Raw genomic sequence first — 24,843 nt, forward strand, 5'->3', positions numbered from 1 at the left:
TCAGTTGGGCATCCGACTCTTGGTTTCCACTTAAGTCGTGATCTCAGCGTTGGGAGATTGAACCCTGTGTCAGGCGGCTCCAAGCTCAGTGGGGAGTTGACTCCAGATTCTCTTCCTCTTCTCTGCTCCTTGCTCCCCCCCCCCACCCCCAGCTCATGCACATGCACTCTTCCTAAAATAAATAAATAAAATCTTTAAAAAGTCATAAAAGCTCTTTAGAAGAAAAGATTTTAAGAGGAGTGTCCCTGGCAAAGCTGTCTAGATAATTTTACTATAACTCCTTGTTCTGATTAAGCCTTAGCTGTCGTTAAGCACATCAGAACATTTATATATTAACACCAAACACATGCAAGACACTGAATATGTTTTTATTGAGCCTTTTAGTTTACAACAGGTAAAGGAAAGTCATTTCTCCTTAACCAGTATTTTACATAGCTGTAGTAAAATATTTCAAACTTTAGGGAATTATAATGGATTACGTATATTAAAAGTTAGGGATTGGGTAAACAATATCTGAGCTCTTGAATTTTCCAGTAGACTCTTCCCTTACAATAGTAACCAGCTCTAATTAGTTACATAAGTTTCTTCAAGGCAATGTTTTATTGTTGCTGATGTCATTATATCTGAAGCATTGCTGCTATTTCAGTCAATATCCACTAATTCTACTTCAAAAATGAGTTTTGCATTTGGTGGAATTCTGTTGAAGAAGTCAAGGTAAATTTGATAAAAATTACTTCTTCCTTCATTCCCAATAACCTCAGTCTAAAATTAGAATTATATATAATGGATATTGGATATTAATCCCAAAGAGAAGAGCTTTATGACTGATTGAGGTGCTAGTACATACTAGCTTAGTGGTTGCTAAAAGTATCTTTGTGAATGGTGATTATAACCTATCAGTATAGACCAACTAGATAGGTTGAGCTTGGACTTGGATATTCCTTTCCTGGATGCTTCATCAGTACTCCCAATTTAGCCACCACCTAATGAAGACTGCTACTCTGCTTACCAAAAAAAAAATCTATCTAGTTGGGTGTATAAGTTATATTAAATCGAAGTTCATATAGCTAATGCATGAATTTGCTATGAATTTTAAGATGCTGAATTCAGAGAACTGTGATTTTTATTTGATTGGTTTTGAGATGCTTCACATGAGAGGGGGAGCTTAGTTGGGCCATCTGGTTTTGATAGGTTTAGAAGAGGATTATTATATTCCCAAATAATCTTAACTGATAAAATTGGGAGAGGCCTTCCAAATTTTTCAAAAGTTACTTTAACCGATCCAACTAGTCCAGTGGGAATGGAACAAACAACATAAAAAACTACCTTCTCACTTAGTTATTGGATTGTTCTGGTTGGTCAGGAGGCATGGCTTTTGAATTTTCACAAACCAGGCCTATCAGATGTTATCATTAGTAGTAATCACAGATGCTTACACATTGTTGGACCCATGGTCTCAACTTCACAACTGGTAATCCTCAATATGTGTTCCATTTCTAAGCTCTGAGTACCCATTAATTGCCTGAAATTATACTGTAGCATAAAACTACCATGAGCCATACTTGTATCCTATAACTTGCTTCATTTGTTTGTACTGGACATCTTAACTCCTTGAAGTAAATCCTTCATATAGTAACAACTGCCTTTCAAAGATGAAAGTTTACCTCTAAAAATAGAAAACTTGAGTTCAAGAGGAAAAAAAGGTAAGAATCTATTCTAGCTCAAGTTTGCACACTTTTTCTCAATGAAAAATATTAACTCCCGTCCATATTGAAGGTGCTGATACAGAAGCATCTAGATATCAGGAATACTAGTCTGGACATGATTCCTGTTCTCCAAGTTAACCTACACAATATCTTTTATACATTCAGGTGGTCTTTCTTCGTGTTTTTTTCTTTATTCACAAAGGAAAAAAGGATACTTGGCATCAGGCTGTCCTTTCTTTCCATAAGCCCATTCTGGTTCAATCTCTAGTCGAGCCTTTTCTCCTTTACTCATAGTTAAGAGTGCTTCATCCCACTAAAGGCAAGAACAAGAAATAAAAACTAATGACAAATTGAAAAAAAAAAATTCATGAAAAACTAGAAGGCTGAATATACCAAAAAGCATTGTTACTGGATTTTACTATATTGTAAGGCAACACCCTTGGGTGAATCTTTGTCTTTTATTTCCTCAATGGAAAAAAAAAAAGATATGTTAAACAATTTTTTTAGTGCAATATATGCTTCAAATGTTACTGGGTGAACTTTTTAAAATGTTAACTATCTTAAGTTATGGAAACCAGTTTATTAATAATATAAAAAACTTGATACACTTGATATATCCCAGGGCAAACTTCTGACTTTATATTAGAGGGATAAGCTAAAAACAGAATCGTCTTAAGATCACTAGATTATGGAGTCCGGATGGCACATACAAGATAAACTACATGTTACAGCACTGACCTTCCACAGAAGGTAAAACTATTCAAAGAAATGATACAGGTTTCTGTGTTGCCACTCCATCTGTCCAAATTTGGAAAATAAATATATATATACATAAGTTTTAAGTAAACTGTACTCCTAACATGGGGCTTGAACTCACAAGCCCCAGATAAGTCACATACTTTACCGACTGAGACAACCATATGTCCTGGATCTTAAAGGAAGTTACGAAAAACAGTTAAATCTACAAAATGCAAAGGTAGATATGACAGATACTCTGATAAAACTCAAGGGATAGAGATCTGTTATATGATGGAAATTAATACAGTTCACTAGAAATACACAAGCAAATTAGTCATGGAAGCAACTGATTAATTTGGTATATAGTTATTATCAATTTGGTATAATCAAGTAGCAGTTAGGATTATTTTCAACTAAACCTTTAGTTTTAAGATGTTTTATAATCTGGGGCTCTGAATGATTGAGCTGTTTTTTCGGACTTACCCACAATAAAAAGAATAACATGGAGGGTTCTCAGTGCATTTAACAGGCATTTCAGTTACAATGTTTGATGTTGTGAATAAAGATATTTTAATAATAAATGGGCCCTGGAATAACAACTTGATTCAGTGAAGCCAGTAATGAGCCCTGATCTATTACCTCCTTTCGTACACTGCATTGGTCAGTACAACTCAATCATACCTTCCCCTTTTCTCAAAGTTTCCTTCTATTATCTCTCCATGTAAGTAAGGGTAGCCAAAAAAAGAATGCTTATATTTGAAAGATTTTCCTGTGTTTGAATTCCGGTTGTGAGAGGTGAAAAGGCCCAGAACAAACTTTTACTTCTATATTAAGTACTTCAGTGAAACAGGTATTTTACCTTTTACCTTTCTCTTTGATGTGAAAGTGGTGCAACAACCTATGTAACATTTTACAAGAGTCTTAAAGATAAACTTAGAAAGCCAAACTTTCTGATGAATTTATGATGAAAAAGTAAAAGGGGCAGGCATGAAGAAAATAATACTTGAGTCTCATTATATTATGCATTGTAGTTATGCTCCTTTAATTGTTCAGCAATCTTGAGGAAGACTGTAGTGTCCATAACTGAGACCCAGAAAACTTGGTCCAGATCAGTTAGCAGTGACAGCACCTGATTTGTCAGACTCCAAAAAGACTGTTCATCATATCCCCAATCCTAATTATGGCACCATACCACATGTAGCATGTGCCAAAATATCTAATGATTCATTGCCATTTTTACTTACTCCTCTGATAACTTTGCCTATTCCAACCTTAAAACTTAAAGGCTTGGCATTTTTCTTCTTCTTTGAACCTGTAAAACAAAATTTTCTTATAATGCACGATGAAATTAAGTTCCAATGGAAAAACATAATGATTTAAGTCTTTAATTTTAGAACTTAACATATTATGCATTGGAAAAGAAATAAAGATTCAGTAAGCTAATGCACCAAGAAAATTCTGTATGTAAAAATAGTTATGGTCTAAAAGGAGGGAGAGAGTAAGGACCATATTTACACTACTAAAACAGCACATGTTCTGCCTTTTACATTAAATACGAAAGCCTCAACTTTGGGATATTAACCAAGTTTAGACTAAGCTTATTTTTTGCTTCCCAATGACCAAGAAGTATTTATCCACCTGGCCAATAAATAGTGAACTGAAGACCTCTGAGTCCAAGTAAATCAGAGGTGCAAAAGACTTCTGGAAAAAAGTGACAGCCAAGAGAAAGGTACAGCCAACTGTTCGTGTACCATACACATATTTTGCAATGCCTTGAAGCTAAGAAGGTAAGATTACATTTAGACTTACTCGTTTGAATATTAGTATCAAAAACAGTCCCATCCTGTAGTGTTCCTGTATACCAGCAGTGAACAACATCACCCTTTTTGGGAAAGTTGGTTTTATCTCCTTTTTTAAGAACAGATTTTATATATTTTGGTGGACCCTAAAAACAAACAAAACAACACAAACAGTAACTCATATCCTTCTTTTAGAAGGATGACAAAGAGAATTCATTTTTTTTTGGACAAAGAGAATTCTTATATAGCCAATTATGACCCAAGTCTGGTCACAAAGTTTCACAGATGTGGTAACAAACTATTTACCTCTGATTCACCTCTGAGTTTAAAAAACAAAAACAACAAAACCTCACTATCTAATTGCAAGTCTGTGGCAATATTAGTAAACAGCCTATCTATAATTTCAAGTAACTTCCAGCTACCTTGGAAACCAATGTTCTTTTGACAAAATTCTATTATTCAACAAAACATAAATCCCATTATTGTCCAAGGTTAGAAATATCATTACTATCTAATTCCTATAAAACTGTAAGACATTAAATAAAGCCCTGTGACTTACTTTCAAAAATCTGAGTTGTTTAGCACCAATAATTGACATTACTAAATATTTTTACTACATCCAATTAGAAGGAATACAGTAATATTCCATTTGTTTCTGAACTTTAAAGTAAGTTCATACAATAAACAGAATCATCTATAGAAATTATCATAAGAGACATATTTCCTAGAACAAAACAGGATTATCAGAAGCTTTTAAAGAAAGCTAAAGGTGGGGCGCCTAGGTGGCTCATTCATTGAGCATCTGCCTTCAGCTCAGATCATGATCCCAGGGTCCTGAAACAGGACTGGATCAGGCTCCTTGTTCAGCAGGGAGTCTGCTTCTTCCTTTCCCTCTGGCTGTCATCCCCCTGCTTGTGCTCTCTCTGATCAAATTAGTAACTAAAATCTTTAAAAGAATAAAAGATGCTCATCATCACTTTATCAGGGGAATGCAAATCAAAACTACAGAGATAATACCTCACACCTGTCAAAATGGTTAAAATCAACAACACAATAAACAACAGGTGTTGGTGGGGCTGTAGAGAAAGGGGAACCCTCTCACACTGTTGGCAGGAATGCAAACTGGTGCAGCCACTGTGGAAAACTGTATGGAGGTTCCTCAAAAAGTTAAAAATAGCAATTGCACTTCTGAGTACTAACCAAAAGAAGAACACTAATTCAAAGGGATATATGATCCCCTATGTTTATAGCAGCATTAGTTACAAAAACCAAGATAAGAAGCAGCCCAAGTGTCCACTGATTGATGAATGGATAATGAAAATGTAGTATATATACATACAATAGAGTATTATTCAGCCATAAAAAGAATGAAATCTTGTCTTTGCAATGGCAGGGATGGAGCCAGAGTATTATGCTAAGTGAAATAAGTCAGAGAAAGACAAATACCATATAATTTCACTTATGTGGAATTTAATAAAACAAGCAAAGGGAAAAAAAGTGAGAGAGAGAAACCAAGAAACAGACTCTTAACTACAGAAACCAAACTGATGTTCCCAGAGGGGAGGTCAGTGGGGGGGGGGGTAATGGGTTAAACAGGTGATGGGGATTAAGAAGTCCACTTGTGATGAGCACCAGGTGATGTGTGGAAGTACAGAATTATTATAGTATACACCTGAGATGAATGTAACATTGTATGTTAACTAACAAATTAAAATAAAACCTTTTAAAAAATTAAAGTATGTATATAGAATTTTACACTACAAAACATTTAATAATGGGAAAAGAAAATAAAAGACATTAAACATCTAGTATTTGCCAGCTACGTAACACATACCATCCCACTTAACTCTTAATCCTCTGAAGGTGTCACCTACTTGCATTTTTGCAGATGAAGGAACTGAGGTTCAGGGAATTTGCAACAGAGCTGATGAGTAGTAGAGAATGAATATGGATGTGGGCTTGTCTGAATCCAAAGCCCCTGTTCTTCCACTATGCCTGAATACCTCAAATAATAGTACTGATGATAGGGGCACCTGGATGGCTCAGTGGGTTAAGGCTCTGCCTTCGGCTCAGGTCATGATCTCAGGGTCCTAGGATTGAGCCCCGCATGGGGCTCTCTGCTCAGCGGGGAGCCAGCTTCCCCCTCTCTCTCTGCCTGCCTCTCTGCCTACCTATGATCTCTGTCAAATAAATAAATAAAACCTTAAAAAAAAAAGGTAGTACTGATGATAGTTAACTTCTAGTGATATCAGTTAAAATAGCAACTACCGAGTACCCTCTATGTGCTGGGCACTATCCAAATGCTTTACACAAATTAACTCTTAATTGTTACTACCTTATGCCTTAGGTACATTATTCCTATTTTACAAAAAAGGAAATACAGAAATAGAGTGGTTAAGCAACTTGCTTACGCACCTACAGTTCCTAAGTGGCTGAGTAGGACTGGAAACCAGGCAGCTAGCATGTAAAGTCCCATGCTCTTAACCACTTTACCCAAGCACATATGGAATGACAAGTATTACACAAATCATTTTGTTTTTCCTGCGTCAAAACATTTAAACTCACAGCGACCTGACAGTCTTTTTTCCATCTTTTTTACCAGAAAGTAATGCCTGGATAGAGTATATAGTCCAATTTAATTTAGAGTCTAAGAATTAGCACTTTCAACTAAAGCTAGGCTGACTCCCTAAATCAAGTCACATCTACAGCACGAGTACATGTATTATTATAAAAGCAACCATTAACTTCCTTGCTGACACTCCCATTCCAAGGCTGTTTTAATGAAAAATGTTACTATAAATGGTGAGGTGTCTACTAGTAGCAGTATAAACTGGTGCCATCTCTTTGGAATGCAATTTAAAAAGATCACAAGTGTAATAAATAATAATAATTCTATTTATACAAAAATATGCTCAAGAAGTAATCTGAAGCTTAGGAAAAAAAATCTTTGTGCACTTGTTCAATGCACCATTATCCACAGTGGCAAAATAACCACATGTTTATGGTAATCTAATACTCAATTTTTTTATAATGTGGAAAAATTCTTATAAAGTGAAAAATCAATAGTAGTATCTAACAATAGTAATATCTCAACTATTTAAATCAATATGCACTTAGAAAATATTCAAAGACAACATTCTGAAATGTTAAACATGTTCATTTCTAGGTGTTGGGAATACTTATTCTCTATACTTTTCTATTACTTTCTCTCTTTTTTTTTTTTTTTAAAGATTTTATTTATTTATTTGACAGAGAAAGATCACAAGTAGGCAGAGAGGTAGGCAGATAGATGCGGGGCTTGATCCCAGGACCCTGAGATCATGACCTGAGCTGAAGGCCGAGGCTTAACCCATTGAGCCACCTAAGTGCCCCACTTTTCTATTTGAAAAACATCATATGTTATTTTTATATCAGAAAAATATTTTTTTTAAGATTTTTATTTATTTATTGAGAGAGAGGTAGTGATCAGAAAAATATTTTAAAAATATAGCTGACTTACAAAATCTGGTAAAACAAAATGAGAATGACTACATAATCTTTTTATGAAAAAATACTAGACTATCTTAAGACTTTTTTTTAAGAAATCACACTTAACTATTTGAATGGATAAGGTACAATTACGGAACAATAACCATATTTTAAATCTTAATGTCATTTCATTGTTTTCCCATTTGTTGTCCCAAGATGCTTGGGCACGTTGTGTTATCTACATTAAATCTAGGTCATAGAATAATTAAAAAAAAATTAAACTGGTGATTACTCAGTCTTGGTGAAGGTGCCAGTCTGCCTAAGGATAGCCTCCATTTCAGTGTTTCACAAAGTATCTTTTAGAGATCACTTATTCCTTAGCATTGTTAACACTGTTAGAGAAGAAAAGAGGTTCACCATAATTAAGTTGGAAATCACTACACTGAAGAAAGTTAAATATGCCTTTATTCTGCATGACTTCTCAGAGCTGTCACCAGCTAACATGCACTGTGAATCTTCAAGGAGACAGAAGGTATAGGTTTTGATGATGCCAGAAAACAAACTGGACTTTCTGGGACCTATATAACACACTTTCACAGTAGTAGTTATTTGATCTTATTTTGGGTTTCACTGCAAGAACTTCCTTACTGCTTAGTTCATGGTGAGAAGTCAGATCACTCCCAAAGGTACACCTGAATTATGTGCTTGAATGGACCTGGCTTTTAGGTAATTTCCTGGTTTTACAACAATTTCTTACTTCAGAATGATGAAAAGAACTGCATTCTTGAGACTGTATCTGAACTAGGTACTTGCAGACAGAGATAAAGGAACTTTGAGAGTAATCATTACAATTTGAGTTAACTGGATCACATCATAGCCTCTAAAAATAAGAGTATATTAACATAATTATCCCTATTATTATTCAATAAATATTTGAACATGTTCCATGTGTTAGAAACTGGAGATACATTTGGAGGGTGGTAGACTTGGTCCTGACCCTCATTCTAACAGAGAATATAGTCATGTGTGTAACTGCATGGGTTATGAGAACTAAAGAGGAAGCACAAGTCTAAGATGGGAATGACACAGTGACCTAACCCACTGTAGGCTTTAAGCTGGGAGAGGTTTCTTTGAGGTAGGTGATTAGGGAAAGGCTTATAAAGAGAAGGGCATTTTTATAGTAGGGTAGAGCATGAAAACAGTATAGTCTGCAGGGGAGAAGTGAAGGAGGCAATGTGGTGTAAGATGAGGCTGGAAATACATGTAGCATACATTATGAAACTTTTTTTTTAATCTTCAGGTCACTGAACAGCCAATTAAGAGATTTAAAGAGAAGTTAACAGAATCAGATTTGTATTTTATTTTGTTTATTTTTAAAAATATTTATTTATTTAGAGAAAGAGAAAGCACGTGGGCGAAGTAGGGGAAGAGTGAGAGTCTTAACTAAACTCTGCACTGAGCGTGGAGCCCAGTACGGGGCTCAATCTCACAATCCTGAGCGCGTAACCTGAGCTGACACCAAGAGCTGGATGCTTAGCTGACTGTGCCACCCAGGTGCCTCTGAGAAAAGAGGTCTTTAAAAAAAGGAATGTAATTTAGGATCCTCTTAAGATCTCTCTAGATTGTCTCCAGCTCTTATACCCTATTTGTAGCTCTCTTTTTCTTAACCTCTTCATGATATACAATCTGTTGCCTAATTCCTCCTTTATTGTAATTTTCTGGAGGCTAAACTATTGTACCAACTGTTTTTGCAATCCTTTTCAGTAATTATTATACCTTTTTTTAACCTTAGTAGCTGCTCAATATTTGTCCAATACATATAACATTTATCAAATATTAGATGTGATAAACCTCAAAATTGCTTTTTTGTGTGTACATATCCACCAACAGTAATTTGCACTTTTCAACCAACAAGAAAATATCATGTGAATTAACTAGCTTCAGTCATATAAACTATAATTCTATACTTGAACTTGCACTCTTTCTACAAATATCCAAATGCCATACCTTCATCATTAGGTGGCATCTCTTTTTAAGACCTAAAAAATATTATTATTACTAGATTATTATCACTGATACTAAGACCGCTAGAATGAGTAAGCTTAGTTAGCAAGTATTATCAGAAGTGGCAAGATTATAGTCAATTCAGCTCTATTGCATCTGTTCTTACTGTTGTCCTTGGCTCTACTGGAGCTGTCCATCTGCAGAAATGGTTTTATCTAGTTCTTCAAACCCTTGTACCAAAATGTAAAACCTATGTTGCGAAAGATGAGGCAGATGACTCCACACCCTGTAGCCAAGCCTGGACTGTTTCTATTGCCAAAGATACCATGTACATTAGAAAAAGCTAAAAATAATCACAGTGAAGTATCTTTTACTCAGTCCAACTTGGCTATAAATCAGGACCTTTAATGGCTTTGGAACTTCAGAAGTTCTGGTCAGACATAGAGGAACTATAAAAAACAAAGCTAGAGGTATTTTACAGGAAAGGCTTAATAACTGTAAAGCTTTGGTTCTTACACATTTTATTCTGGTTCAATATACCTATGGGGGATAACAAACTCCAAATCAGTGTTTGGCTTACTAAAAGTAGCCATACTCCTCCACCCCTTATGAGAAAGCAGGGCTGTAAACAAATACTTTTCTCAAATTCACAAGAGAAATAAAATAATATTATATACAAACCTCATCCAGAGTCTCTTCAGACTTGGTTTCTTTGGGTTTATCTTCATTAAGCTTCACATTTTTCACCTGCTCAGACACTTTACTTATACTTTCCGTACCCTTGAAACGCTGTAAGGAAAATGTTCTACTGTTTACCATATTCAGAACAGGCTAAAAGCTAGAAGGGACATCTAGATTTTCAACTTTTCAATTTAATTAATATGTACATCATGAATATAGGCCATATAACTCAAATACAAATAAATGGAAACTACCTAAGAACAAAGGAAAAATCTCATGTTAAACATTTTAATCAACAAATTAGAAACCCCAAAGCATCTCATAACATAAATGCTGAAAAGGAGATTTTCAGATAGGACAATTCAGGGGTGACTGGGTGATTCAGTCAGCTGGGCCTCCGACTCTTGGTTTCAGCTTGGGTCATGATCTTGGGGTCATGGGATCAAGCCCCGTGTTGGACTCTATGCTCATGGGGAGTCTGCTTGGGATTCTCTCCTTCTTCCTCTGCCCCACCTCTCCCCTGTCTTGCTCTTGCACTCTGTCTTGTTCTAAAATGAATAAATAAATCTTTAAAAGGGAAAAAAAAAAGATGTAGAAAGGCCAACTCGGACTCAGATATGAATACAATTCACACAGTTCCTGGGTTTTCTGGGTGGCTCAGTTGGTTGGGCCCCTCTGCCTTTGGCTCAGGTCATGATCCCAGGGACCTGGGATCAAGCCCCATGGTGGGGTCCCTGCTCAGCAGAGAGTCAGGTTCTCCCTCTCCTTCTGCCCCTCTCCTCCCTGCTTGTGTTCTAATAAATAAATCAATCTTAAAAAAAATTCTCACGGGGCGCCTGGGTGGCTCAGTGGGTTAAGCCGCTGCCTTCGGCTCAGGTCATGATCTCAGCGTCCTGGGATCGAGTCCCGCATCGGGCTCTCTGCTCAGCAGGGAGCCTGCTTCCCTCTCTCTCTCTCTGCCTGCCTCTCCGACTACTTGTGATTTCTCTCTGTCAAATAAATAAATAAAATCTTTAAAAAAAAAAAAAAAAAAAAAAAATTCTCACAATTCCTTAATAAAGACCCCTTGCAGGGTGCCTGGGTGGCTCAGTGGGTTAAGCCTCTGCCTTTGGTTCAGGTCAGGGTCCTGGGATCAAACTCTGCATTGGGTCTCTGCTCGGCAGGGAGCCTGCATCCCCCGCCCCCTCTGCCTGCCTCTCTGCCTACTTGTGATTGTCAAATAAATAATAAAATCTTAAAAAAAAAAAGAAAAAAAAAAAGAATCCTTGCTGTGGAAGATGGTCATTTCATAGTGAAAAGGTATTAGAGAATTTCTTAAAATTTGTTTTTTCTAGAGGGTTAGCCTAAATCTAACTAAGATTTTAAATTCATTAATGAAATGGAACTTTGGACTTTTGACTTTTCAGTACCCTTATTTGTTGTCTTAATTTAAGCTACAGGGAATTATTATTATTGAAAGATTTATTTATTTATTTTGAGAGAGTACAAGCATGGGGATATGCAAACATGGGAAAGGGCAGAGGAAAAGACTCTCAAGCAGACTATCTGATGAACAGGGAGCCTAGTGCAGGGCTTGATCTCAGGACCTTGAGACAGTGATCTGAGTCAAAATCGAGAGTCAGATGCTCAAATGACTGAGCCATCTAGGCATCCTGGGAATTATTTTTTAAAAATTTCGTTCCTTTCAAAATATCACAATATCCTGCCATCCTGCAGATTAACATTGCTAGATTTGGCGGCTAGTCCATTTGTGATTACAGTTAGGAAAAATGCCAGGTGGAAAAACTTAAACATATTCTGCAAATAAATTTAAAACTTCTTTTTGCAAATAAAATATCTAAAATAATATTATGGTAATGAAATGAAACAATACTCACCTTACTTTCAAAAAGATGGTTGTAGGCTGTAACCAAATGGTCCTTGTTAGCTGTCTTGGCCACATTTTTAATGTTTCCTAATAACTTATGTTCTGCAAGAAACTATAAAGAAAAAAAGCTGGTTAGTCAAAATAATCTCCCTCATGTAATAAGGGTCTAAAATTCAGAAAAATGACCTTTTATGTTAGTAATTATATCTTCAATAAAACTACTTATGATGGAAAAAATGAAATAAATATATTTTATACCCTTCTTAACAAAAAAGATTTAAGGAAGATTAAAAAATACAGTGTATTAATAAAAATTATTGACAAGACTGTAACTGTAATACTATGTAGTGGTTACACTGTTGCATACTAATGCTTTTCTCATTACAAAACTTGCAGAACATTTACACAGCAAGCACATTTTGGTAACTGGATGATGCTGCTACTGGCAGGATGTTACTTGGCTATGGTCCTAGGAATCTCCAACCATCTTGGGCCTACCTATCTTGACAAAGCTGTAACTCATTCTTGACTGGGAAGCACTGTTACACAATGCTGGATATATGGTGGTAAAGTGTGTAGGCTGAGGAGTCTGACCATCTGTATTAAAATCCTAGCTATCTGATCTTAAGACAAAGGACTAAGCTTTCCTAAAGACTCCGTTTCGGTATCATAATGGAAGATTAATAACAACATCTATGTCAGAGGGTTGTTCTAAGGATAAATGCAATAGTCCATTTAATACATTTAAACATACAGTTTGTTGCCTGGTGAGAACTCAAAAAATATTAGCTATCAGGACTAATAACAATGTACTTAATAAACCAAAGTAACAGAATTCCACTTCTCTAAAGTTGGCAAACTTAAACTACGTTGGTAAATGGACATGAAAATACTAACTTCATCTCAAAATCAAGCAATGTGGGGATTTTAATAATGTCTTTGTTTTCCTTATTTTATTCCGCTTCCTTTTCTGCCTTTTGGTCCTTGATTCCTCATTTTTGTTATTTTCTCAACGTTGTCCTCTGGCATATTCTGTCCTTTGATAAAAGAACTTTTCTAACACTATCAGTGCTGTATTCTTTTCTCCTCTGCTTTTTCTCTCCCCCAATTAGAGAAATATTCTAAATGATAAAGACTGATGGGGAAAGGTTATTTTGATTAAATGGAAGTATCAGTTGCTTTTAGCACTCAAGTCATTTCTTTTGCAAGATCCCAAAAATATCCAAAATGCAAACATCTTCTTAATATCTTATGATCAATAAAATAGTGACTGTCAAATATAGGCTTAAGTATGTGAATGAATACTGGAGAATATGCACTTAAGATATGCACTTAATCTATCAAAAAATATTTTGATAACTCAAGTCTCTTGAAATTGTCCCGATAGGCCTGTCTTACATTTGATTGTACAGTGTTCTCTAAGAATCTGATGACGTACAGGACTGAGGCATTAAATGTTAACTAATGATAATGCCTAGTTTATTCTATTGTTCCCGTTGAAAATATGAATTGGCTTAAGAGAAAATAACTCCATTAAAATGGTATAAAATGGAATACCTGAGGCATGGTCGTTCTTTTACCCTGTATCACCAAACACTGAGCATAGCTCTTGCTATAGATGTTAAGTATTTGGCTGATGTCAGGATACTTATTCTAGGTGTATGGAACTGGTTGCTAGATAATAACTTTATTTCCTTTTCAAGACACCTCAAAATCGGTGACCTTGATGGATCAGTTGGTTAAGGGACTGCCTTCAGCTGGGGTCATGATCCCAGGGTCCTAGGATGAGAGCCCCACATCCCACTCCCTGCTCTGCAGGGGAGCCTCCTTCTCCCTCTCCGTCTGCTGCTTACTCTGCTTGCGCGCTCTCTCAAATAAACACAATCTTAAAAAAAAAAAAAAAAACTTCAAAATGAAAATAAACATCATTACAGAAGAACCCAGAAAGAAATTTTCTAATGCAAGTTTAGAACTTAAATGAAAAACTGTAGAGAAACCATACAGACTGCTGTTTCTATTTCCCATAAACGGGGAATGCAGAGTGCACGAACTGTGCAGTGGTTCGGCAATTTAAGAGAGGTATGAATGATCTTAATTTCCGAAGGGAAAAAAGTCTGACCAAAAAAACCCAAAAACCACCAAACCAAAGAAACCCCCCGAAACACTTGTGACCAGAGTTGGGTGGTTAAGATGGAGACTAGACTGAAAAATGCAGGGCGTACAAGGATAAAGAATGCCAAATACATCTTAGTTTCTAACAATGGGAGATACTGCACACAAAATGAGCATCTACCTACCCTCAGTATAAAGGTGAAAAGGTCATGTAAAGAGTCGATATTTTAAAAAAGTTAAACCGCAATCTAAGGATTTTTAAAAAATTACACGCAGTAGCGTTCAGTATTTAGTAACTGATGAGAAAAACCAAAACGAACATACCGTTCTCAGAAGTCTTCACAATCCTTACCATTTCTCTAATGGCCTACTCTCCACCGCAGGGGTCTCACCCAGGTCCCTAGAGCTCGGGCACCCGTCCCCACCCCCAGTATCTCCTGAGCTCTTGTTCATGGCTTCCACCCTCACTCAAGGACCCCAATGAGGTTTTAATTATGCGATTTCTTCCTGCCTGCCCCAAGAAATAAAACCGATATCCCCTCCCAAATGGGGCAGCCCGGAAGGGCGGGAGCTTGGCTACCCCGCGCACGCGAGGCCTCTCCGGCCTTCCAGGCCACCGGCCGCGGGAGGACGAGGGCGGGGGCACGGAGGAATACGGAATGTACGGGCATCTCCGGGGGGGTGAGGCGTCCCTCAGCCGCACCAGCCCGGCCGCCCCGCCGCATCTGGTACCGAATCTGAACCGTGGTCCTGTAGAAACTTGATAATGTCCTTCTTGGGTAGCTGCTCGCTGCGCAGCTGCTCCACGGTCCAGGCCCGCTGTGGCACGGCCGCCGCCATCTTCCCCCGCTGCCTCTGCTTTACTGAGCCAGCCCGCCTAGGTTCAGCATCGCCCCGCCCCCGGGGCGTGGCGTGACCCTCGCGTGGAGCTCGAGGGGGCGGGGTCACGGTGCGACGTGGCGGGATTGGTGCGCGTCCTTGAGTGACGTCAAGGCTGTACGTAGAAGGCCTCGGTTGAGTGCGGGTGTGATCCAGATGATGCGGTCATTACGACGGACTGTGCGGGTTACCTGAAGCTGTCGTCTGCACTTAATTGGAACCCCGTCGAGCAACGGGTGTTGGTAGTGGTATTTACCAGCCATTACCTACACTTGTGTATTCCCGACGGGCTGCTATGCCTTTAAGAGCCTGTATATAACCTGCCTAAGAAAACATTCAGACTTCTAATCACGTTTTATCTAGTTCTAGCCTAAAAGTTCACACCTGAATAGGTTCAGTCCTTGCCCGTCAGAACGACCCAAAGCCCACATCTCCCTTTTGAAACTCACCCAAGTGAAATTAAAATACAATTGTTCCCTACCCCGCCGAAGAAGTAAAAACACACGAGAAAATTTTTTTCAAAGCAAGTTCAAGACATTTGACCAAATAAAGCGACGTGAGGAAGCTCCTCGCAGGATGCCGCTTGCGGATGACGACAGTGATATTACTAATGCTCAAAACAACCTGACGGTCCGTGGACTTCGTGTGTCCACGAGGAAGCAAATGTACAGAGGCTATTCCCCAAGCTGCCAAGGTTTAGGGTGGAGAAATCGGGAATTGTATCCAAGCCTGAGGTAGAAAGCTTTCGCTAGACTAGACGAATACCACCCCGACGCGTACCGCTCTATATCATTTATGGAGATGTAACGGTGGAGCCGGGAAAGCCTTCCTTTTTTTGCTTTCGAATTTCCCCACGAATGCGGGACCAAACCATTCACTTCCCTCTTAACAATAAAAATAGTAAAATAATGGGCTGCCTTTGTGAAAAAGAGACCGTGCATTTTTGTTTTTTCGGCTTGGAAAAAGAAATAAGATATTTAATTCAACCTAACCCTTTTGCTTTTCACATCTTTAAAAATACAGCCAACAAGGAATAAGAAATACTCGCTCGATAACGTTAAAGAAATGGGTATCCGTTGTCCCTAGGATCTCAAAGACTTTTTTGTTTTGTTTCGTTTTGTTTTTTGTTTGTTTTTGTTTTATCATTTTAAGCAATATCACTTTAGCAATGAGGCCGGGACACAGTCGTTGGGAACGGAACTTATATTTAGAGTCTGTGAAGAGACTGAACCGCGGACCAAATTCAGACTAACGCCGGAACCGTGCGCATCCGTCTCCGGGAGGCCGCGAGGTTTTCCGGGAAGCTAGCCAATCAGATTTCCGACGCATACTCAGTGGCGGCATTTTCAACTAGATGAACAGGCTGCAGTCCCGCCCTCACGTTCCTCTGTTTTGTGCGAAGGTAGCCGATGGGGATCGGAAGGGTGGCGGTTGAGCTGTTGGAACTGCTAGCGTCTGAGCGAAGCCTTGGGTGGTCGTCATCCTAATGAGCGGACGGCAAAGAACACTTTTTCAGACGTGGGGCTCAAGCATTTCTCGGCCCGCCGGAGCTCCGGGTTGCAGCTCTGGACCTGAGCGGCCTCAGAGCCCTGGCATCTCTAGGGCACATTTTCCTCCCGCTGCAGAGGCTACCGAGGCTCAGCGGGAGTCAGACGATGATGTATTGCTGGTTGCAGTGTATGAGGCGGAGCGGCAGCTGAGTTTAGAGAATGGCGGTTTCTGCACCTCAGCGGGCTCCCTGTGGATTTACCCTACTAATTGCCCAGTGCGGGACTACCAGCTGCACATTGCTCGGACCTCTCTGTTCTGCAACACGCTGGTGTGTCTGCCTACCGGCTTGGGAAAGACCTTTATTGCCGCCGTGGTCATGTACAATTTCTACCGGTGGTTCCCTTCCGGCAAGGTGGTCTTCATGGCCCCCACGAAACCCTTGGTCACACAGCAGATCGAGGCTTGCTACCGAGTGATGGGTATTCCGCAGTCCCACATGGCCGAAATGACAGGTATGTTAGAAAATGGGTTAATTTGAAACTGGGGGGGGGGGTGGGTAACTCGGGAAAGCACGCATTCTGGTGGAAATTGAGCTAAAAGAATTCCTAACCCAGGAGGAATACTCCCCAGATCACAGTATCCGTATTTTCCATTCATTCTCTCTCTTTCTCTCTTAAAAGCTTTTATTTATTTATTTGACAGAGATTACAAGCAGGCAGAGAGGCAGGCGCGGGGGGTAGGGGGTGGAGGAAGCAGGCTCCCCGCTGAGCAGAGAGCCGGATGTGGAACTCGATCCCAGGACCCTGAGATCATGACCTGAACCGAAGGCAGAGGCTTAACCCACTGAGCCACCTAGGTGCCCCTCCATTCTCTCTCTTAAAGCATTATCTATTTGTAACAAGTTTGGCCCTCACCAAAAGGGTTGCTCTCCTCAATTTTCAGAGACTCTCCGTAATTTGTCGGAGTACTTTGAAGCGATTTGTATGTACACCCCATCAGAAGTGAACAGGAGGTTTTCTGGCTTTCTTCCCCAGAAAGATTTCCCAGTTGAAGAACTTACTTTTCTTCAATTATTATGCCATGTTGTAGGAATTCTCTAAAGACAGTCTAGTTGTGTCTCAGCATTAACACTGGGATCACAACAGAGCTTTAAAATTTAACATTTCAATGATTTGTTAAATTGTTCTTGTCTGAAGGCAGATTACCAAAACAGGACTGCATTCTGAAATTAGGTTAGATTATAGATATTTTAAAGGTAACAGTCCTGGTATTTAGAATGTAGGATGTCACTTTTGTTTACAGGATCTACTCAGGCTTTCACCAGGAAGGAAATATGGCACAGTAAGAGAGTCCTTTTTCTTACACCTCAAGTCATGGTAAATGATCTTTCTAGAGGAGCTTGTCCTGCTGCTGAAATAAAGTGTCTAGTTATCGATGAAGCTCATAAAGCTCTTGGAAACTATGCATATTGCCAGGTAATATTTCGTTTAAAAGTATTTTGTACTGTGAACATACTGTTAAAGAGTATTTTGGTGAATACTTATTAATGATGGTAGTTATTGATTGTGTTATCATTATGAAAAAAACCTCACCTTATTTCAGTGAAGAAAATACTCTGTCATTCAAACCAGTGTCTCTGCTGCCTGGGTTGTTTTTTTTTTGTTGTTGTTGTTGTTTTTTAATCCCTAACAAGTGTCAGGTGTAGATGATGATGGTTGAGGCAGTAATCTAAAATAGGGTGTGGGTGGAGTTTTGGAACAAAGTTAATTATTCAAAAATTGGTAGTAGATATGCAGTGTCATTCTCTGGCAGCTAGGTAAAATCATACTTAACTGTCAAGAGTTGTTACCAAGATTGAATGACATAATGTGTGCAATCTACTTAACAGTGCCTTCTAGTTATGTACTACATAAATATGAATTATAAAGGTGAAGAGGTGGGATTGGCTGGAGAACTTAAGGTCTAGGTCATGAAGGCATTTGCCTATTATGGCTAGCAGTTTGAATGCTCTTTGTAGGACATACGGGATATGGGTGGTGGAGACTCATTTAAAAATGTTTACCTAGGGTGATACTTAAGATTTAAAAGAGATTAGAAGAGAGAGGGCTAAAAGCAGGGTGTACAGTGTGGGAGAGGAGAAATTTAGGAGGACTCCTTCACAGGTTTCTGACTTGGAAGACTGTGAGGATGTTGGTGTAATGAGGAGCACCAACGGAGACTTATGGATGCACAGAAGATTTGGGGTATTGTGGAAAGATAATGAAGGTAGCTTTTTTTTTTTTTTTTTTTTAAGATTTTATTTATTTATCTGACAGACAGAGATCACAAATAGGCAGAGAAGCAGGCAGAGAGAGAGGCGGAAGCAGGCTCCTTGCTGAGCAGAGAGCCCGATGCGAGGCTCGATCCCAGGACCCTGGGATCATGACCTGAGCCGAAGGCAGAGGCTTTAACCCACTGAGCCACCCAGGCGCCCCTGAAGGTAGCTTTAGATTGCTGAGTTTGAACTGTCTTTGAGGCATCTAGCTATAGATACCTAGTGGGCAGTGCATCTCAATGGAGACTTCTGAGCTAGAGATACAGATTTGGAAATCATCAACATAAAGATGGTAGGTAGGTAAAACTATGAGCTGGTGATAAGAGGGAAAGAGTAAGAATAGAAGGGAAAGTTGATTTTATTTAGTGCCAGAGAGGTAAATTTTACTGCCAGTTTGTGAATCTGTAGTTTCCCTGATTAAGGAACTTAAGTTTAAGTTAAGTTTATTGTATTATATCTCTGTGTTATCTTGCGGAGAATTGTTATCTTTCTTAGAATTGATTTTTTTTTTCGTTGTTAGTTTACAGCCTTTTTTTTAAAAAATTTAACTTATAATGTATTATTTGCCTCAATGGTACAGGTCTGTGAATCATTAGGCTTACACATTTCACAGCACTCAACATAGCACATACCCTCCCCAATGTCCGTAACCCAGCCAGCCACGCTATCCCTCCCCCTCTCCCCCCAGCAACTCTCAGTTTGTTTCCTGAGATTAAGAGTCTCTTGATTTTAGGCAGGAAATGGATGTATATACTTTTTCATATCTTTCCAAGTTAAATTAATACCCAGTGTGTTAATGTTTCTGCTTGAGTGTGGCATTTAAAAATTTTTATTTTAACTCTGTGAATTTATTTTGTAGATTTAGCTTATATGTAGCAACTTTAACTCATTTATTTTATTTTCAAAACATTTTTTGCATTGAGTTTTTTTTGTTTATTTGTTTTTTAAGCAGGCTCCACATTGGTTGTGGAGTCCAGTGTGGGCCTTGAACTCACCACCTTGAGATCAAGACCTGAGCTGAATTCAAGAGTCAGACACTCAACTGACTGAGCCACTGAGGCAGCTTACTTTTTTTTTAAATTATAAGACTTATGCTTTTATGAAGTACAGTAGAGGCATGCATTGATTTCACTAATTTTCCAGGCAGCCTTGAGGGTTTATGGTACCTTGAATATTATAGATGTAGATTCCAATAGGCACAACAATCCCATGAAGAATGTAGCTTCCTGGGTTACAAACACAGCACCATTTCCTCTTCTACAAAATGCACGAGAATCCCACTTGGATAAAAGTAATGTATTATTAGGGTTTGTCTTGCATCAGTTTTTACTTAGAACAATTAGACTGTAAGTAAAATGTTCTATCTTAATATGTGTTCTATATCATTTTAAAAAGAAAGTCCATAAATAATATTTTTTGAGATTGGTCAAGATTCAGTGTGAGTCTCGCTGAATTCATCCTTTACATGGGTTTAAATAAGAGCGGTTTTTAGGTAATCTGTTTTTACTATTTCCTATATTTAATGCAGAACTATAGGATTTTGAGAGCTATTACTGTAATTCAGTTTACTTAAGGGTCCTTTTCCCTTGTATTGGGGCCTCGTGAAGATCATATAGGAATTTGGTGGAATATCTGATATTAATCATACAGATGTGGGTGTTGAATTCATATTGCAACATCTAGAATGATGCTTTTGTGCCACTGAGAAAATGTGTTAGAATTTAAAAGGAAAGTTGGACTTTTAAAGTCTTTCCTTAAACAATTATTTTTTTTCCATTTTAGATCTAATTTCATACTGGTATTTTTTCCTATTTTTATATTTTATTATATTATACTTGATTATGTATTATATTTATATATGTAAAATATATATTATAGTTCCATCCCTTAGACCATCAATACTCTGAATAAGAAATAATGATAATGGAACATATATAATAGCTTGTTTAACAGAAACACTGTTACTTTGTATTGGATAGATAAAATTAAATAACTTTTTCTCTTTTTTTAAGGTTGTAAGAGAATTAGTCAAATATACAAATCACTTTAGAATCTTGGCTCTTAGTGCCACACCAGGTAGTGATATAAAGGTAAGTAAAATGTCTTTCTATTTCTTAACATTTAAGAAAAATAATAACTTTTATACAGGCCCAGATCAGTTTGTCATTCTAGTATTTAGTTTGACATCAAGATATAACATTTCTTACACATGCCTCTGTTTTCTTCTTTGGTTGGAGAAGATTTTCTACATTAATAATTTTTATTTTTTTAATTAAGAAAAAAATTTTCACTAGTAGTTTTTAGATGTCAGTATGCATAAGTAGTTTGTTAAAAGTACTAACTTTTGAAATAGTGTGTTTTTTATTTTATTCATTAATTTTTAAAGATTTTATTTATTAGAAAGTGTGAGAGCACAAAGCGGGGGAGGGGCAGAGGGAGGAGAAGCAGGCTTCCTGTTGAGTTAGTAGTCCAATGTAGGGCTAGATTCCAGAACCCTGAGATCATGACCTGAACTGAAAGCAGATGCTTAACCAACTGAGACACCTAGGTGCCCCAATATGTGTTTTATAAATTGTTTAAGTTTTCAGTTTTTTGGTTTTTTTTTTTTTAAGTTTTATTTTGAACTAAGACTTCCAGAAAATTTGCAAAAATTCCAGTCTCTTATCTCTCCTTTGCTCATCTTCCTCTAGTGTTAACATATAATCGTAGTAAAATGATCAAAACTAGGAAGTTAACATTGGCACAGTACTATTAACTACTCTGTAGACCTGAGTTGAATTTTGTCAGTTTTCCGACCACTGTCCTTTTCAGTTCTGAGGTCTGGTCCAGGATCTCACTTGCATTTAGTTGTCATGTTTCAGTCCTTCGTATCTGTAATAGTTTCTCAGCCTTCTCGTTTCCCATGACATTGACGCTTTTAAGAGTAAATGCCAGTTATTTGTAGAATATTCCTCAGTTTGGGTTTGTCTGATGTTTTCTTATGATTGGAGTGAGGTTATGCATTTTTGGCAAGAATATTCCAGAAGTGATGCTGTAGCTTTCTCGGTGCATGGTTCAGAGACTACATGATGTTGATTTGTTTTACCACTGTTGCTGTTAATCTCAACTTGGTTAAGGTAATGTTTTCCCAGTTTCCACATTTTATTTATTTATTTATTTTTAAAAGATTTTATTTATTTATTTGACAGAGAGATCACAAGTAGGCATAGAGGCGGGCAGAGAGAGAGAGAGAGAGAGGAGGAAGCAGGCTCCCTGCCAAGCAGAGAGCCCGATGCAGGATTCGATCCCAGGACCCTGAGATCATGACCCGAGCCAAAGGCAGCGGCTTAACCCACTGAGCCACCCAGGCGCCCCAGTTTCCACATTTTAAAAGGTTTCTCTGTTCTTCCCACAAAGGAAAAAAAAAAAAAACACAAAACACTGGAAAAAAGTGTTTGCCAGGGAACCAGGAAATCTGGGTTGTGATTTAATTTGCTACCCCAAAACTTCTGTTTTGTCTGAATCTTCATTAAATGTTGGTGGAAGGAGTATATCACTGCCATTGAGAAGTCCAAAATATGTTTGAAGAACTTGTTGGATGTTTACCAATATTCTTATTTCTTGGATTCTTGGCTGGAAGGGCTGCATGAAAGAAAGATTTTTTTTTTTTTTTAAAGATTTTATTTATTTATTTGACAGAGAGAAATCACAAGTAGATGAAGAGGCAGGCAGAAAGAGAGAGAGAGGGAAGCAGGCTCCCCGCTGAGCAGAGAGCCCGATGCGGGACTTGATCCCAGGACCCTGAGATCATGACCTGAGCCGAAGGCAGCGGCTTAACCCACTGAGCCACCCAGGTGCCCCGAAAGGAAGATGTTTTAAAGCCTTATCTTCCTCTTGTACTACTTCTAATGTAACTTATAGTTAAAAACAAAAAGAAGTTTAATGATATGAATTTCAAATTTTACCACTATTTTATTTTTGTTGGTAACCTAAGCTAAAAAATTTAACGTGCAATGTTATAAACATACTTGATTTTGTGTAGGCTGTTCAACAGGTTATTACTAACCTACGAATTGGGCAGATTGAACTTCGTTCTGAGGATTCTCCAGATATTTTGCCATATTCTCATGAAAGGCGAGTTGAAAAGCTAGTTGTTCCCCTTGGTGAAGAACTTGCAGCCGTCCAAAAGGCATATATCCAGGTGAGCCATTTTTATTACTATTCAGGGTTTTCACAAATAATGTCAAAATACAAAATAAAGATTTTATTTTGTAGAACTTGGCTGTGAGAATCTATAGTTCTATCATTTTATATAATTAGCATGTTGAAAAATTACTTGAAATTAAAATTTTTGGAGTTAGTACCATGTTTTAAGAGGAAATACAAAATGATGGACCATTTCTAAAGCCAATTATAGCCTTTTTAAAAAAAGTACACCTATTGGGGCGCCTGGGTGGCTCAGTGGGTTAAAGCCTCTGCCTTTGGCTCAGGTCGTGATCCCGGGGTCCTGGGATCGAGCCCCACATTGGGCTCTCTGCTCAGCAGGGAGCCTGCTTCCTCCTCTCTCTCTGCCTGCCTTCCTGCCTACTTGTGATCTCTCTCTCTGTCAAATAAATAAATAAAATATTTTAAAAAAAAAAGTACACCTATTAATTGCAGTATAAAACACACATATAAATTGAGGAGCGTACAAAACCTAAGTGTGAATAGCTCAGTGAATTTTCACATAGAGAGCACACTTATAAAACAAGTCCAGATTTAACCAGAAGTTTCTTTGTAAGAAAATATATTTTCATTATTTTTCCTCCTGTATCTCTTATACAGCATTGATTCTCAACTGAGGGCAGTTTTTGTCCACCTGGTGACATTTGGCAATGTCTTTTTTGTGGGGGGGCAATGTCTTGACATATTTTTGGGTATCATAACTGGAGGGGGTAGAGAGTAGAGTTGCTACTAAAATCTAATGTGTAGAGGCTAAGAATGCTGGTTAACATTCTGTAATGAACAAGAGTAGTCCTCCAACAACAAAGGATTATCTGGGCCAAATGTCAATATTGTAGTTTTTGAGAAATTACTTGGCCAGTTATCAATTTCAATGGGAAAAATTTGAGGTAACACACTATTTTTCTATAGTTCATAATTAGTGTCATGCTAGGAGAACATCTTGTTCTCATATCTTCATTGTTGCAGATTAAAGATGCCTGGAAATTCTTTGACACTCCTCCCATTTCCTTTTCCTTCTAATCTGCACTGGCTCTGTGACTGATTTTGACCACAGAATGTGATAAACGTCACGTAAGCCATGATGAACCTCAGCTAAGCTGTGTGTAGGAGAAAGGAGGAAACGGTTGATAGCTAGAATCGAGGGTGTAAACATATGGCTATAGTTGCGGTATTACACTTAACATTCAGCCATTCAGGGCTCCAAATATCAAAGAAGAGAGTTTAGCTGTGCCCTGACAATCCTTTTTTTTTTTCTTATTATTTTTTTAACAAAGATTATTTATTTATTTGACAAACAGAGATCACAAGCAGGCAGAGGGGCAGGCAGAGAGAGAGAGATAAGCAGGCTCCACACTGAGCATAGAGCCCAATATGGGGCTTGATCCCAGGACCATGAAATCATGACCTGAGCCAAAGGCAGAGGCTTATCCCACTGAGCCACCCAGGTGCCCCTCTTTTTTATTTTTAACACTTTATTTTTAACATTTTACTATGCAGTGGTTTTAGACTTTCAGGAAATATGCCCAAATAATATAGAGAATTCCAATGGGGAGTTAGTTTAAGATTACTCAAATGTCCTGT

General features: G+C 38.1%; 2 protein-coding genes across 5 annotated transcripts in view; one reads left to right on the forward strand and one right to left on the reverse strand.

Annotated features, from left to right (window-relative positions):
* Nucleotides 1-347: 347 nt before the first annotated feature.
* On the reverse strand, nt 348-15,272 carry FKBP3 (FKBP prolyl isomerase 3). 3 transcript variants are annotated; one of them, XM_032344137.1, is made up of 7 exons: nt 15,108-15,272; nt 12,274-12,375; nt 10,397-10,504; nt 4,254-4,389; nt 3,689-3,756; nt 1,922-2,019; nt 348-697 (listed from the first exon to the last, which is right to left on the reverse strand). In XM_032344137.1, exons 1-7 carry the CDS (start codon nt 15,213-15,215, stop codon nt 643-645), a joined length of 675 nt encoding a protein of 224 aa, XP_032200028.1. In that variant the 5' UTR covers nt 15,216-15,272; the 3' UTR covers nt 348-642. The 3 variants fall into 3 exon arrangements, with proteins under 3 accessions (XP_032200028.1, XP_032200030.1, XP_032200029.1); XM_032344139.1 differs by lacking the exon at nt 15,108-15,272 and adding an exon at nt 14,728-15,018; XM_032344138.1 differs by lacking the exon at nt 15,108-15,272 and adding an exon at nt 13,821-14,028.
* A 1,139-nt stretch (nt 15,273-16,411) lies between these two features.
* FANCM (FA complementation group M) overlaps nt 16,412-24,843 on the forward strand; it is a 66,768-nt gene continuing 58,336 nt past the window's right edge. For both annotated transcript variants that reach the window (XM_032344125.1, XM_032344126.1), the window contains exons 1-4: nt 16,412-17,257; nt 18,048-18,220; nt 21,072-21,149; nt 23,081-23,239. In XM_032344125.1, coding sequence (XP_032200016.1) covers nt 16,741-17,257; nt 18,048-18,220; nt 21,072-21,149; nt 23,081-23,239 — 927 coding nt within the window. In that variant the 5' untranslated portion in view covers nt 16,412-16,740. The remainder of the gene's footprint in view (nt 17,258-18,047; nt 18,221-21,071; nt 21,150-23,080; nt 23,240-24,843) is intronic.

The sequence above is a fragment of the Mustela erminea genome, chromosome 5, assembly GCF_009829155.1.
Source record: "Mustela erminea isolate mMusErm1 chromosome 5, mMusErm1.Pri, whole genome shotgun sequence".
NCBI classification, from domain to species: Eukaryota; Metazoa; Chordata; class Mammalia; order Carnivora; family Mustelidae; genus Mustela; species Mustela erminea.

Coding starts and splice junctions, on each gene's coding strand:
- FKBP3 (XM_032344137.1), bottom strand. CDS start 15,215: ATGGCGGCGGCCGTGCCACAGCGGGCCTGGACCGTGGAGCAGCTGCGC. Junction 10,505..12,273: donor ACCATCTTTTTGAAAGTAAG/GTGAGTATTGTT, acceptor TTTTCCTTACAG/CGTTTCAAGGGTACGGAAAG. Junction 2,020..3,688: donor TAGGCAAAGTTATCAGAGGA/GTAAGTAAAAAT, acceptor TCTTGCCTTTAG/TGGGATGAAGCACTCTTAAC.